General features: G+C 33.9%; 1 protein-coding gene across 2 annotated transcripts in view; it reads left to right on the forward strand.

Annotated features, from left to right (window-relative positions):
* The window catches only part of NDUFS4 (NADH:ubiquinone oxidoreductase subunit S4), a 98,762-nt gene that overhangs the window by 26,878 nt on the left and 56,409 nt on the right, over window positions 1-15,475 (forward strand). For both annotated transcript variants that reach the window (XM_008055838.1, XM_021711258.1), the window contains exon 2: window positions 10,295-10,373. In XM_008055838.1, coding sequence (XP_008054029.1) covers window positions 10,295-10,373 — 79 coding nt within the window. The remainder of the gene's footprint in view (window positions 1-10,294; window positions 10,374-15,475) is intronic.

Below are 15,475 nucleotides of genomic sequence, written 5' to 3' on the forward strand. Positions count from 1 at the left end.
TACTATCTTTTCAAAGAGTAGCCTTTGGTTTTGATTATTTTTCTTTACTAATTTTCTATTTACAATTTCATTAGTGTCTATATACTGTATACTATTCTTTTTTCATAAAAGAATATATATGGTGGAAGTTTAGATTATTGAATTTATGCCTTCCCTCTTTTCAGATATGTGTATTCAGTGTTATAAATTCTCCAAACACTGCTTTTGATGCATCTTACAAATTTTGAAAGTTGCATTTTCATTTTCACTTAGTTCAAAATATTTTAAAATTTATCTTGAACTTCTTTGACCTGTGGGTTATTTAGAAGTGTGTTGTGTGATCTCCAAGTAATTGGAGGTTTTCCAGTTTTTTTGTCCCTGGTTTCTAGTTTAATTCCTTTGTTGATAAGCACATACATTGTGTGATTTCTATTCTTTTACATTGTTAAGGTATGTTTTATGTCTCAGAATGTGGCCCATCTTGACACATATTTCACCTGAGGTTCAGAAGACTGTGTCTTCTGCCATTGTGGGATTAAGTAGTTGATAGGTGCCAATTTTATCTAGGTAATCATTGTGCTCTCTAGTTGATCTATATTCTTACGAATACTCTGCTTGCTGGCCCTGTCAATTACTATTAGAGAGATGTTGAAGTCTTCAGCCATAATAATGGATTTCTCCTTGCAGTTCTGTCAGTTTTTGCCTAGCATATTTTGACATTCTCTTGTCAGATGCATACACATTAACAGTAGTTATGTCTTGTTGGAGAATTAATTTTATCCCTAACAAATTTTCTTGTTCTGAAGTCTTTTTTATCTGACGTTAAAATAGCTACTGCAACAAAATTTGATTGTTTTTTTCCATCCCTTTACTTTTTTTATTTTTATTTTTTTTGAGTTGGAGTCTCACTCCGTCACCCAGACTGGAATGCCGTGGCACACTCCCGGTCATTGCAGCCTCGACCTGCTGTGTTCTGGTGATCCTTCCGCCTCAGCCTCTGAGTAACTGGAATTACAGGCACGTGCTACCATGCCCAGCTGACTTTTTAAAAATTTATTGTAGAGATGAGGTCTAGCCAAGGTCCCCAGCAGGTCTCTAACCCGCGGACTCAGGCAATCCACTCACCTCGGCCTCCCAAAGTGCTGGGATTACAGGCTGAGCCACCAAGCCCGGCCCATCCCTTTGCTTTTAATCTACCGGTGTCTTTATATTTAAAATTGGTTTAGTTTAGGTAACATCTTTTGGGTCCTATTTTTTCATCCATTCTGACTCTCTTGTAATTCATATATTTAGATCGCTCACATTTAAAGTGATTATTGATACAGTTGGTATTCATATATCTACTGTACTCATATCATCTGTGTTCCCTCTACTTTTTTGGGTGATTTTTGTTTTGCAAGAATTTAAAATATATATTCTAAATATTAGTCTTTTATTTGCTATATGTTTTACTTATTATCGTCGATATTTTTAAATTTTAATTTAGTTTGTATGCCTTTTGTTGTTCATAACTTATTTTTCTTTCATGATTTTGTGGGTATTTTGTCTTGATTTGGAAGACTTTATTCACTTAAAAGTTGTTTTTCAAATCTTCTTGGCCAGGTGCAGTGACTCAAGCCTGTAATCCCTGCAGTTTGGGAGGCCTAGGTGAGTGGATTGCCTGAGCCCATGGGTTTGAGAATAGCCTGGGCAACTTGGCAAGACCTCATCTCTACAATAAATCAAAAAATTAACGGGCATGGTAACATGCTCCCGTAGTTCCAGCCACTTGGAAGGCTGAGGCGGAAGGATCGCCTGAGCCCAACAAATCAACACTGGGGTGGCCATGAGCGGGCTAATACACTCCAGCATGGGTGACGGAGTAAGACTCAAAGTCAAAAAAAAGGCCAGGTGCAGTGACTCAAGCCTATAGTCCCAGAACTTTGGGAGGCAAAGGTGAGAGGATTGCTTGAGCCCAGGGGTTTGACACCAGCCTGGACAACTTGGCGAGACTTCATCTCTACAATAAATAAAAAAATTAGCTGGGTGTGGTGGTGTGTGCCTGTAGTTCCAGCTGCTTGGAAGGCTGAGGTGGAAGGATCGCCTGAGTCCAGCAGGTTGAGGCTACAGGAACCATGAGTGTGCCACTGCACTCCATCCTGAGCAACAGAGTAAGACTCTGACTCAAAAAAAAAAAGACTTCTTTTATTTCATTCCAGTATTTTTTACACACACATTGTGTGTGCATATTTGTTTGTGTTTGTGTGTATGCATGTGTTTTAAAATCCACCTGGAATTCTTTAGTATATTATGTAACTATTTTAGAAGAGAATTCAAACATTTTTCTTCCATGAAAGGATAGCCAGTTTTCTCATTATTATTTATTGAATAGTCGAGCCTTTCTCCACTTATTTGAAATTGTACCTTTATTATATAATAAGTCGACAGATCTACATAGTCTGTTTTTATACTCTAATCTGTACTATTTGTTTGATATATGTGTCTGTGCCTGTGCTAATTCCATGGTGTTTTAATTACTGTAATATATTATCTGGCAAGGAAGACTTTAATGTTGTTTTTTAACATTTTCTTGGTTATTTTTGCAAATTTTGTCTTCCTGATGAGAATCATCTAATTTTAAAAGAATGTTGTTAAGATTTTTATGACTATTGTATTTACTTTATAGATTAATAATTGACACTTTCATGGTGATTTTGCTTCTAATTATTTATAAAACATGCCAAAGTATGCAACACAATTTCTTCCTTTAAGGAATTCCAAACCAGTAAATTTATTCTTGTGTGCCCAGTGTAGTTCAGTGATTTGATATTCCTAAATAACTTTTCGTATGTTCTTTGTGTTTTATGTGTAATCACTATCATTACCATGACCTCTTTATTTATTGCTTATTCTTCTTATTTTCAGCTCATGTGTATTTATTTTGATAACCTATTGCTATAAATTTGGATATAGTTCTTCTTTACATTTTTCATCGTGCTTTCCAGTTTCTTTGTTACCGTCCTCCAATACCTTGCTCACATTCTCCTCCTTATTACTCCTCAATTCCATTTCAAACTCTGGTATGTAAGCATAATTACCCTTATCCCTCTTACACAAATCTTTCCTTAATCTGTTGGATGACTCTTAAAGGATTAGTTTCAAGTTTTGGCTTGAGTTGTGTCCAGAGGCACAACTGCTATTAGTTCCTCCCACAAGTTCTACCTGCCTTAGAAGAATGGGAAAAGGGACACCTGTGAGCAAGAGATCCTTACTTTTTACTGATTTGACCTATTGAATATTTTAAGATAATATTAAGTGCTGTAGATAAAGATTATAAATTATTGCAATAAATCTGAATTAGAATAAAATAATTTAGGGGTTTCTAAAGAGATTATAGACAAATTATCTTCACTGTTATTTTATGTAACTTAACCAAAGCATTTGTTGGATCTTTGCTTTTTCTTTTACTCCACTTATTTCTCTAGAGTATTGAAATGGTCCTTTGACTCAATATCTTTAATTTTCCCATTACTAATTGGTTCTATCTTGTGAATATGGTATGCTGAAGACACTTTAAGTTTTCTTTTTTGATTCAAGATCTTGAAAATCTTCAAAATCATTAACTTGAAGGTTTTCAAAGGCTTATTACATATTTTAGGCCTGAGATAACTATTGTGGCATGGAGAATATGTATATATTACTTTATCATTTTTCTTATAGGAAATGGTAATATTTCCTTATGGGTAAGCAGGGAACTAAATACTTGCTGATTTAATGTGAATTGTGATTAATTCAATTTATAATAAGTTGACAACAGACACAATTCATTCCAATCAAAAAATTAAGGACTAATTAGTTCCATAATGACTTTTGGGAATTAGGAATTTTACTTTGACTAAAAGTCCAACAAAACTTTTCTGGGCCGTTGAAATTAATGGTTGAATTTTAATTCTTATAAGACTATATTCAGTTATTTATAGGAATTGTAAAAATCTATATCTAGACATAAATCATGCCAATACTCAATTGCTTAAAACATCAGTGGTCTTCTGTTTTGCTCACAAGTTTGCAGTTTGGGCAGGTTTTGTCAGGGGAGCTTGACTGTTCCATGTGGTGTCTGCTGAGATAGCTCAACTCAGACTAGAGGTTTGTATCTAGCATAGCTCACTCACATGACTAGCGGGGTGGTATTGCCTATCAGTTCTTCTTTACATGGGCCTCTCTGTGGGACAGCTTGGTCTTCCTTACAGCATGGGGTTCCAAAACAGAAATGTCCTCAGAAACAATGTTCTAAGAGTCAGCAAGTGGAAACTGCTAGTTTCTTAAGGACTCATCCTGGAAAAACCCACAATCTCACTTTAACCAAGCAATCACAGAGCTCAGATTCTGAGAAAGAGAATGTAGATGTCAATTCTTAATGGGAGGGAAGAGTGTCATAGAAATGTGGAACCACATTTTTAAACCACTGCAAAGGATGTGGGAATTTTACTAAATTATCTTAGTTGATAAGGATAATTTGTTTCAAAGTGGGGAATAGTTTTAGTACTTCGAGCCAGTGATGTTATTCTTATTCAGATACTATCTTTGGGTGAAAATAATTTCTTTTTATTTTTTTCACTACATGGGACTTTTGGAAAAATAATTTGAAGTATTAAAAACAAGATGTTTACAAGCTATTTACAAGATCTGTATGAAAAAAATTAGAAAACTGTGGCGAAGGAAATACAAGAAGATTCCGATGGATACATGGATAGGAAGACACCAGAAGCATGATCCATGAATTTAAAAAATGGATCAGTTGGATTTCATTAAGATGAAAAGCTTCTGCTCTGTGAAGGATACTGTTAAGAGAGTAAAAAGACAAGCCACAGACTAGGTAGCAATATTTGCAAAGCACATATATCTAGTAAAGAACTATATCTACAATATTAAAGAATTCTTAAAATTTAACAATAAGAAAACAAACAACCCAATTAAGAAGTAGGTAAAAGATCTAATCAGATACCTCATTAAAGAAGATCTACAGATAACAAGTAAGTATATGAAAAGGTGCTGAACAGCGTATGTCATTAGGGAATTACAAATTAAAACAACAATTAGATAGCACTACACACCTATTAGAATGACTGAAATCCAAAACACTGGCCACACCAAATGCTGTCAGGAATAAAGAGAACAAGAAGTCTCATTTATTGCTGGTGACAGTGCAAAAGGATACAGCACTGGCACTTGCTTACAAAGGTGAAACACAGTCTTAACGTGATCAGTAATTGTGCTTCTGAGTGTTTTACTCAAATGAGTGGCAAACTTAATGTCCACACAAAAACTTACACATAAATGTTTTTAGCAAAAATTATGCAAGTATCTATCGATGGATGAATGTATAAAGAAAATGTGTGCCCGTGCCCGTGTGTGTGTCTGTCTGTGTGTGCGTGTATAGATAGGTAGATAGGTAGGTAGATAAAGATATGGTTTTGAAAGTTGTAACAGGCGGTTTCTTTTGCCCACGCTACTCTGGCATATCTCCATTTCTTTTCTCCCTTCTTTTTCTAATAAGCTTTGTTTGAAAGCTTTAAAAAAAGTTGTAACTGCATACATTTTTAAAGAAAAACAGAAATTGTATGTCCTTGGGGGATTATTAAAACAAACTGGAACTGTACTCAATTTTACTTATTAGAATCACATACTATCTGTACTAAAAGAAACTTTAGAGCAGCAGGTTCTTCATTTTACAAGTTTCAAAGCTTGAAATATAGAGGCAGAGAAGTTCAGGAATTTGCTCATAGACAGCTCATAAGTGGTGAAACCTGGGTTAGAAATAGGGTCTATTTATGTTCATCTCTAGGATTTCTCTTTTTCTTACAGAAAACTATCAGAAAAACTAAATAGAATAGATGGCTTGTATGCTTATAATTACCATGATTAATAATGGTAATTGATGATAACAATCACAGCCCTCAGAATTAAGGTTTATACCTTGGAAACCTGGAAATGTGAACAGGCCAGTTAACAAAACAAATAGATGGACTGCAGTAAAGGCAAACCCATGAAGCAAGCAGAACTTTCCTAAGTTCCTCAAACATGAGTACTAAATAGCAGAATAGGTAAAATTGTCATTTATTTTCTAATGACTACACATTATTCATTGATTCTAACCTTCTCTTAACTTCCTAGAGTTATAATTGCCCAGTAAAATGTGATTATTAATATTTTGGCCATTTTTTTATTTTGGCTATTCTGAATAATGCTGCTATGAACATTGGTATACAAATATCTATTCAAGTCTCCACTTCCAATTCTTTTGGGTAATGGAATTGCTGGATCATATGGTCATTCTACATTTTAATTTTTTGTGAAACAGCCAGATTATTTTTCACAATGACTACATCATTTTGCATTCCCACAAAAGTTCCCATTTCTCTGCATCCTGTTAACACTTATTTTCTGTTTTTGATGGGCATCCTAATGGGATGATGTCTCATATTTTGATTTGCGTTTCTGCTGAGTCTCTTTTTTTGTGCTTATTGGCCATTCTAATATCTTTTTTTGGATAAATGTCTATTGAAGTCTTTTTCCCATTTTTAATTGGGTTGTTTTGTTGTTGTTTGATTCTGTTTTTAAAAACTTAGAAATTGGCCATTGCCTTGCTAGACTTTAGTGTGGCCATGTGCTCTTTGAGCTGGCTTTGGTCCCCTCCCCCACCTTGGGGAGGTGAATCTTTTCTCCCTTCTCTCTCTAATTTACTTTTAAATAAGCTTTTCTTTTTTAAAAAATAAAACCTTGGAAATTATCCCCTGCTTACCAATTAGTAAGGAGCTCTTTTACATATTTTGAATATTGATCCTTTAGTCTTCTGTGTCGTAAATATTTTCTCCTTGTTGTCTGTGTTATACTTCACTTATGTTTGCTTTCAAAGTTTTTGGTTTTATGTAATAGCGTCTGTCTTTTTTCCTTTATGCTTTCTAGGTTTTATCTTTTTGTTTAACACGGTTTTTGTACTCTAATATTAAAGTATTTTCTTTACTTCTACCATTTCACTGATGTGACATTCCTTACAGCCTAATAAGAAAATAGATATTTGCTATATAATTAGTCTAAGTTTTACTTTGATTATATGTTGTAGGTATAATTTATTAAATTCTGTGTTCACAATTGACCCTGGACCTTTGTTGCTGTCTTAACTAGAATTGTGGAAAAATTTTTCTCCACATCTAAGATTTGATTCCTTTAATAATTGCTCTTGCTTAGGGGGTAGTTATTTATCAGATGACATAATTTACAGAAACACTTATATGTGCTTTTTAATCTAGGCAAATTTTTTTTTTAGTATATTATATGACCATATTGGTTTTTCTTTCTTTTTTTTTTTGAGTTGGCATCTCACTCTGTCGCCTAGACTGGAGTGCAGTGGCCGCTCCCGGCCACCGCAGTCTCGACCTGCTGGGCTCTGGCAATCCTTCCGCCTCAGCCTTCCAAGTAGCTGGAATTACAGGCATGCGCTACCATGCCTGGCTGATTTTTTGATTTATTGTAGAGATGAGGTGTCGCTGCCCAGGCGGGTCTCGAACCCGCGGGCTCAGGCAATCCACTCACCTCAGCCTCCCAAAGGTGCGGGATTACAGGCTGAGCCACTAAGCCCGGCTGGTTTTTTTCTTTTTAAAAAAGCTTAATATGCTCCACAAAAAAGTATTTTACTTTTAAAATTTTAATATTATTTTAAATTAAAATTCCTATTTATGGTTTCTTTGCAATCTAGCCTATCTTAAAAGTTGTTTTTTTAAAAAATTTTTAATTGTAATTTTTAACCTTTTCATAGGATTGTTTTACTGAACATCTTGTCTTTTAAAAATTGTTATCTTTTACTTACAGCTTGATAAAAATATGGTATAAATTTTTATCTGTGTATTTATTTATAATAAATAATTCACATGTTTGCAAAAGATGTTTTATAACTTTATTATAATTAATTGGACATAAATCTAAAATTCTTTGAATATATCTTATCCTTTAAGTTATATATATGGTTTTACAAATTGAGATATGTACTTTGGGTTACACTTAGTTTACTTCAATTTTTTTTTTTTGAGTTGGAGTCTCACTCTGTCACCCAGACTGGAGTGCAGTGGCCACTCCCGGCCACCACAGCCTCGACCTGCTGGGCTCCAGTGATCCTTCCGCCTCAGCCTTCTGAGTAGCTGGAACTACAGGCGCACACTACCATGCCCGGCTAATTTTTGATTTGTTGCAGAGATGAGGTCTCTCCAAGTGGCCCAGGTGGGTCTCGAACCCGCAGGCTCAGGCAATTCACTCACCTCAGCCTCCCAAGGCGCAGGATTACAAGCTGAGCCACTGAGCCCGGCTACTTCAAAATTTTACTAGACTAAGAGACAATTGTTTAAATTAAAGCTACAATAAAATTGCATAGCCAAATGGCTATAGAATTTTATTGTATTTAATAGTTTGCACTATTTTCATGTAACAAGTCTCTTCATTTGAGAAAATACAATTGTCCCTCTTATCCACAGTTTTACTATTTTGTGTTTTCAGTTGCCCGCACTTAATTGCGGTGCCAAAATATAAGTGGAAAATTCCAGAAATTAACAGTGAGTTTTAAATGAGTTTTAAATTCTGTACCATTCTGAGTAGTGTGATGAAATCTTCTGCCATCTAGCTCTGTCCTTCCCAGGATATGAGTTATTCCTTTGTCTACCTTATCCAGGTTGTATAGGCTACCTGCTCATCCATTTGTCACTTAGTAGCCATCTTGGTGGTTAGATCTACTATTACAGTATCATAGTGCTTGTGTTTAAATAACCCTTATTTTCTTAATTGTTCTATTTTGTTATTAGTTATTGTTAATCTCTTACTGTCCTTAATTTATAAATTAAATTTTATTGTAGGTTGTTCGTATAGGAAAAACCAGTGTATGTAGGGTTCAGTACTATCTACAGTTTTAGGCATCCACTGGCAGACTTGAAATGTATCTCCTGAGGATAAAGAGGGACTGCTGTATGTAGAAAATGTACATTTTCTAATATTTCAAGTTCTTATGAGTTATCATTGCCTAATGTTTTTCTTGTAATATGTGGATTTGGTTAAAAGTATTCAAAATTTTTTGTTGTCATGTTATTGATCATAATTTATATATATTTATATAACTCATAATTATATTTACATATTATATCATTATACTTTACTATTATAGCAACAATATTTTAACTGTGTAAATAATTTAAAATTATTTTCATGTCAGTATATCTTGTTTCTTAGAGAGGCATTCATATTGATAAAGAATTACATAATATCTTTTTTTAAGAATTACAAAACATCTTAAATTTGGGAAATAATTGACTATTTTAAAATATATATATTCATAAAGCAATAAAGCCTTTTATGTTATCTTTAAATTATAATTAGTAAATAGGTTTTCTATAAAACTACATATTGTTGAAAGTTGAACTTTTAGCACAAAGTTTTGCAATGATGATTATGTTGCACTGTAATTGTAATAGTGATTATATTGTGTTTAAAAAAAGAACTGAATGCTGTATATTTGGTTTTTGAAAAAATCTAATAAGAGACTTTAATACTTTGGAAAATTCTAAACTGCTAAAATGTCACAGGCAGGGACAGGTATGGCATTTGTTAGTATAAACATGTGCATGAAATCAAAAGTCTGTTAACTTTAAGTAATTTCTTTGGGATGAGAGTGGGAAAATGCTAATATAAAGGAGTTAGACACTGTATCTGTTTTACTTCCAACATAATATTTTTATCTTGACCATTTGGACTTTATTCGATTTTGTGAATGAGATACAGGACTAAACTTAATAACATTAGTTAAAATAGTCATAGAAATCATTCCTACTTAAACTACTTTTGGTTTGAAATCAGAATAAAGAAACTTTTTATTATGATTTAGTTTTTGTTTTGTTTTGTTTTGTTTCCTTTCTGATGCTATCAATTCAGGAATCAGCATTTTAGAACAGTTGGTGTAGCTTTGCATGTTTCTGCCTGATCATGACAAACCAACTACTGTATAGTCACAGAAAACAGTACAGTATTTCTTACTGGTGGCCTTTCTGTGATAAAGAGCCTGTAGACTGACATAAAGTGTAGCCTGTTGTGAACTGTCAAGTGAGAGTCTGCCAAAAACTCAGCAGACAGAACTAATTGGGGAGAAAAAGGACTTTTATACCCTCTTGCCTTTCTTTCCTTTTCTTTTTTTTCCTTTTATAAGACAGATATTGTTAAATAGCTTGTTTCTGTAAGATTTATTTGTCTCTCTTTTTTCATTGCATGGATCATTTTTTTAACTTAAAGTCTTGCACTGCAGGTCGTTGAGCACTTCCACATGGAATTTGGCACAGGACCAAACTCAAGACATGCAACTCATAACAGTTGATGAAAAATTGGTAAGGATTTTCTATTACACACTATTATGATTCTGCCTTCAGGGTTATTTTTGTACAATAGATATTCAGTGTGGTATTCTGAGTTTTTTAGAAAAGTGATTTGAATTTGAATTTCTATATTGTACATAAATTTTAAGAAGAAATATTTGTCACAGAAAGATAAAGATAATTTGTATAAGCTTTATACACAAATATTAAGTCATGCAAATATTAAGAAATTGAAATTATGAAGGGCTTCCACTTTTGCATTTATAAGTAACAATTAGAAACTTTTATTTTTTGCAATGAATGTATTTTTATTTTTTCAGTTACACTTCTATTTAATTAAGTTGTAAGAAGTAAACTGGTACTATCTAAAATTAGTATATATTGATTTTCCTGGAACTATGTATTGCTACTGTTACTGTATATACATACATACACACACACGCACGTGTGCATCTCATTTCTTCATATGTATGAGAGATTACAGTTAGCAACACACAAATAATAAGCTTCTGTTAATCAGTAGCAAATAGAATTTTTGACATCTATCACTTATAAAATGTTTTAGTGTGTGGTCTGTTTCTTTAGATGCAACTTGATCTTTATGCTTATTTTGTACAATAGCTTACATTTTATAATGTTTTCAAGACTTCTGATAGAAATATGTAATAATGTAAGCATACTTTTCATTTTATAGTTGCTTTACAATTATTATATTTGGTTGTTTTTCTAAACTATACCCTTTCTGTATTATACAGTATTTTATTACTCAACTTTGAGCCTATAAGCATAATTTAAATAATAGGTCACACTTAAATTTCTATTTGCACCATTAAAAATACAGAGAATTAAATAGGTAAGTAAACAGAGGTAATTTGGAAAATTCACATCTTAAGCCTCAGGCTAACTGGTTTTATCTTAAAATGATCTCTTAGGTCTGCACACTGACATTGCCACCATACTGGTCTAGACTACATCATCTTTAACCTAGATTGCTACAGTCATTCTTAACTGATCTCCCCAGACTCTTAGTCATCCTCTCATTCATTTTCCACAGGATAGCCAGAATAGTCTTTTTAAAAATGCTGTTTTTGCTACCCTCTTGTGTAAAATCCTTTGGTGCTTCCTTTTGACCTTAGAGTAGACATTAAAATCCTAATATGGCCTTTGAGGCTTTATATGGTTTAGGTCCTATCTTCCTCTTTAGGATTATCTTGTACCACTGTGTTTTACAGTGTTCCAGCCACATCAAGCCTGGAACTTGCTGGATTTTTTTTCCATGCAGTGCCCTGTTCACTCTACTTGGATGCTTTTTATCAACCCCTAGGTCTTCATCTAGTCTTCAACTTACTCTTCAAATGTTAATCAAACACTACTTGCTTAGTCATGTATAGAAGAAATGAAGCTGTTATGTGTGTTTGAGAGGAGGATGATTTTCACATCCCATGTGTCCGTTAATTAATGAAAGTACTGTTATTTTAATTTTTCCTATGGCCATCTCTTTTAAGCCTCAAGCGTTTCCCTTCTTGTTCTAGTATTATGGTTTACTCTCTATAAAGTTTTCAAGTTTTGTACAGTGCATTGATAACTCTTCAAGATTCTCTTCTATCTAGCTTGAAAAATGAGTCAGCAGTAATTTATTTCTCTAAACAAAGTTCTCTGAACCATACCACAGAGTTATATAAACTGGTTTAACTTGGTGTTTTTAATTTAATATGTCATAAAGTTGGTTGCATAATTTTGATGAATTTTGTTGCCCCATATAGATTTCCTCTAGCTATATTGTATCTTTCTTGAAATATAGTTGTCTCTTAGTATCTGTAGGGGCATTGGTTACAGCACTCCCCTTGGATGCTAATATCCATAGATGCTTAAGTCCCTTGTATAAAATGGTGTAGTATTTGCTTATAGCCTATGCATATCTTCCTAGAGACCTTAAATCATCTCTAGGTTCCCTAGAATACCTATAATAGAATTTAAATTCTATGTAAATAATTGTTATACTATATTATTTAGAGAATAATGATAAGAAAAAAAGCCTGTACATGTTCAGTACAGATGTAACCATACATTTTTTATTTTTCCAAATCCCTTTGATCTACAATTGTTTGACTCCATGTATGTGGAACCCAGTAATACAAAGAGCTGACTGTATATCAGTTAAAATGACAGTATGGTATTTCAGCCACTTGAAATCTTATGTATAATTTTCATAATTGTTAAAGTAATATTTAATATGGATAACTGAAGCCTGTAGGTAATTTTCATACCTGAATTTTAGCCATTAATTTATGTTTATTTTTAAATTAAAGTATTAAGTAATTTTATAGGTAACATAAAGCTGATGAGGTTTCATGTCTTCTTGTTTCTACGTACCAGTAATACGGGGTTGTTTGGGCTGAATGTGAAAGGAGGGGTTAACTAAGGGACATGAGGACATTAAGTGTGAAAAATGTGTTTTTTAATTTGATGTTCATGTACTTCTTTATAACTTGTTTGTTGATTAAAGGTCTGCCCTAATACTATACAGGGCTTGCTGTTTTCTACACGAGAGCTTTCTGTATATTTGAAACCAGCTCTTTGATTTTTTCAATCAGTGGTTCTCATAAGGTGGCATACAGGGATGCCCGAGACCTTTTTGGGAGGTCCACACAAACTATTTTCATAAGTACACTAAGTCTTTATTTGTCCTTCTGTGCTGACATTTACATGATGGTATAAAACAGTTGTGGTAAAGCTGTTGGCACCTTAGCACAAATAAGGCAGTGAACCCAAACTGTGCACTAGTCACTGTATTCTTCACTTCACTTTCTTGCAATTAAGGTTTTTTTGTTTTTGTTTTTGTTTAAGTTGGAGTCTCACTCCTTTGCCCAGGCTGGGGTGCAGTGGCACACATGCTCACAGCCACCGTAGGATCGACCTTCTGGGTTCCAGCGATCCTTCTGCCTCAGCCTTCCGAATAGCTGGAACTACAGACATGCGCTACTATGCCTGGCTATGTAAGGGTTTTTTTTAAAAGTTAGCTTTACCTAATGTTCTTAATGAAGCAGTGAAAACTTTTAAATTTTAAAAATCTCAACCCTGTGTATACATCCTCTTATGTTTCATGTATCAAAACAGAAATATGTATAAAACACTCCTGCTACATATTAACATATAATGATTGTCTTAAGGAAAAGCTTTTGTATGGTTGAGTTGCTTTTGAAAACTGAACCAGTCACTTTTTTCATGGTACAACTTTTAATTGAAAAAACAATAATGTGACAAGCTATGGATATTCAGTTTTTGATACATGGCAGGCGTTTTCTCTAAAATGAACTTGTCACTTCAAGGAAGTGTTGCCTATGATAACCTTCAAGCTTTTAAGTGAAAATTAGAATTTTTATAGAACTTAATTGTGCCACTGATCAGATTGAACTTGACATCTTTCAAGTACTTAAAGACTGTTCTAATGGGATTGGTGATGACATAAGTGATGAGTCTTTTTGATGTTTTGTAATGAAATATGTTAACATTTAAAAGATTGGTTCATCTGTGAACCAACGCATTATGTTATCAAATCATACATGGGTAAATGTTTCCTTTAAAGTGCAGAATAGAACAATGGATTTTAATGTAATCAAGTATGAAAATTTTAATGTTATTAAGATATTGCTTCTTTTTCTAACCGCTTATCTGTATGACAATGAATTTTCTTCATATATTGCAATAAAGCAACCCATCACAACAGTTTGAATGGAGGAACAGATGTTAGAATTCAACAATCCTCTTTTAAGCTAGACATTAAAGTGATTTTCAAAAATGACTGCCACTCTTCACATTTTAGTTTTTGAAAAGATAGTTTTTTTAAACAAGAGGTGTTGGTGATGTGGAGAAAAGGGAATGTGCATACACTGTTGGTGGGAATGTAAGCTAATTTAGCCCCTATGGAAAGCACTTTAGAGATTTATCAAAGAACTAAAAATAGACTTACCATTTGAACCAGCAATCTCACTACTGGTTGTATACTCAAAGGAGAATAAATTGTTCTGTCAAAAAGACATCTCTCCTTGTATGTTTATTGCAATACTATTCACAATGGCAAAACCATGGAACCAACTGAAGTGCCCATTAATGGTGGACTGAAAAAAGAAAATGTGGTACGTATACCTTATGGTGTACTCTGTAACCATAAGGAAGAATAAATTTGTGTCCCTTGTGGTAATGTGATGATGTAGCTGAAGACCATTATTCTAAGTGAACTAACACAGAAACAGAAAACTGAATATTGCATATTTTTGCTTATTGGTGGGAGCTAACATTGAACATGCATGAACATAAAGATGAGAGCAACAGGCACTGGGGACTCCTAAAGGGGTGAAGGAGGGAGAGGAGTAAGGATTGAAAAACTACCCATTGGGTGGCATGCATGCCATTTCGATGATGGGCTTAATAGAAGAACCCAAACTTCACCATCATCCCCAATACCCGTGTAACAAATCTGTACAGGTACCCCTTGAATCTAAAAAATATATTTTTAAATAATAAAGAAAAGATAGGTTTTAAAATTAAAATGATTGTATTACACAATTGGCTTGTTATTCTAAATTAAGTTTATATTTAAACTTTTTTCTGCACTGTAATTTATTATATATATGATAAATATCCACAGATACACAGGGATACCATGGAGATATAGCAAATTTGGTTTCAGACCACCACAGTAGAGCAAATATCACAATAAAGTGAATCACACTCATTTTTTGTTTTCCCAGTGCCTATAAAAGCTATATTTCCACCACACTAGTTTATTAAGTATGCAGTAGCATTATGTCTAAAAATGCAATGTATATACCTTAACTTAAAACACTTTATTGGTTGGGTGTGGTGGCTCAACCTGTAATCCCAGCACTTTGGGAGGCCAAGGAGAGAGGATTGCCTGAGACTGGGGATTTGAGACCAGCCTGAGTAACTTGGTGAGAACTCATCTCTACAATAAATCACAAAAAACTAGCTGGGCGTGGTGGCGTGCGTCTGTAGTTCCAGCTACTTGGAAGACTGAGGCAGAAGGATCACCTAAGCCCAGCAGGTCGAAGCTGCTGGTGCCATGAGCATGCCACTGCACTCCAACCTGGGCA

Source organism: Carlito syrichta, unplaced genomic scaffold, assembly GCF_000164805.1.
Source record: "Carlito syrichta isolate Samal-C Ts95f unplaced genomic scaffold, Tarsius_syrichta-2.0.1 Scaffold301969, whole genome shotgun sequence".
Taxonomy (NCBI): domain Eukaryota; kingdom Metazoa; phylum Chordata; class Mammalia; order Primates; family Tarsiidae; genus Carlito; species Carlito syrichta.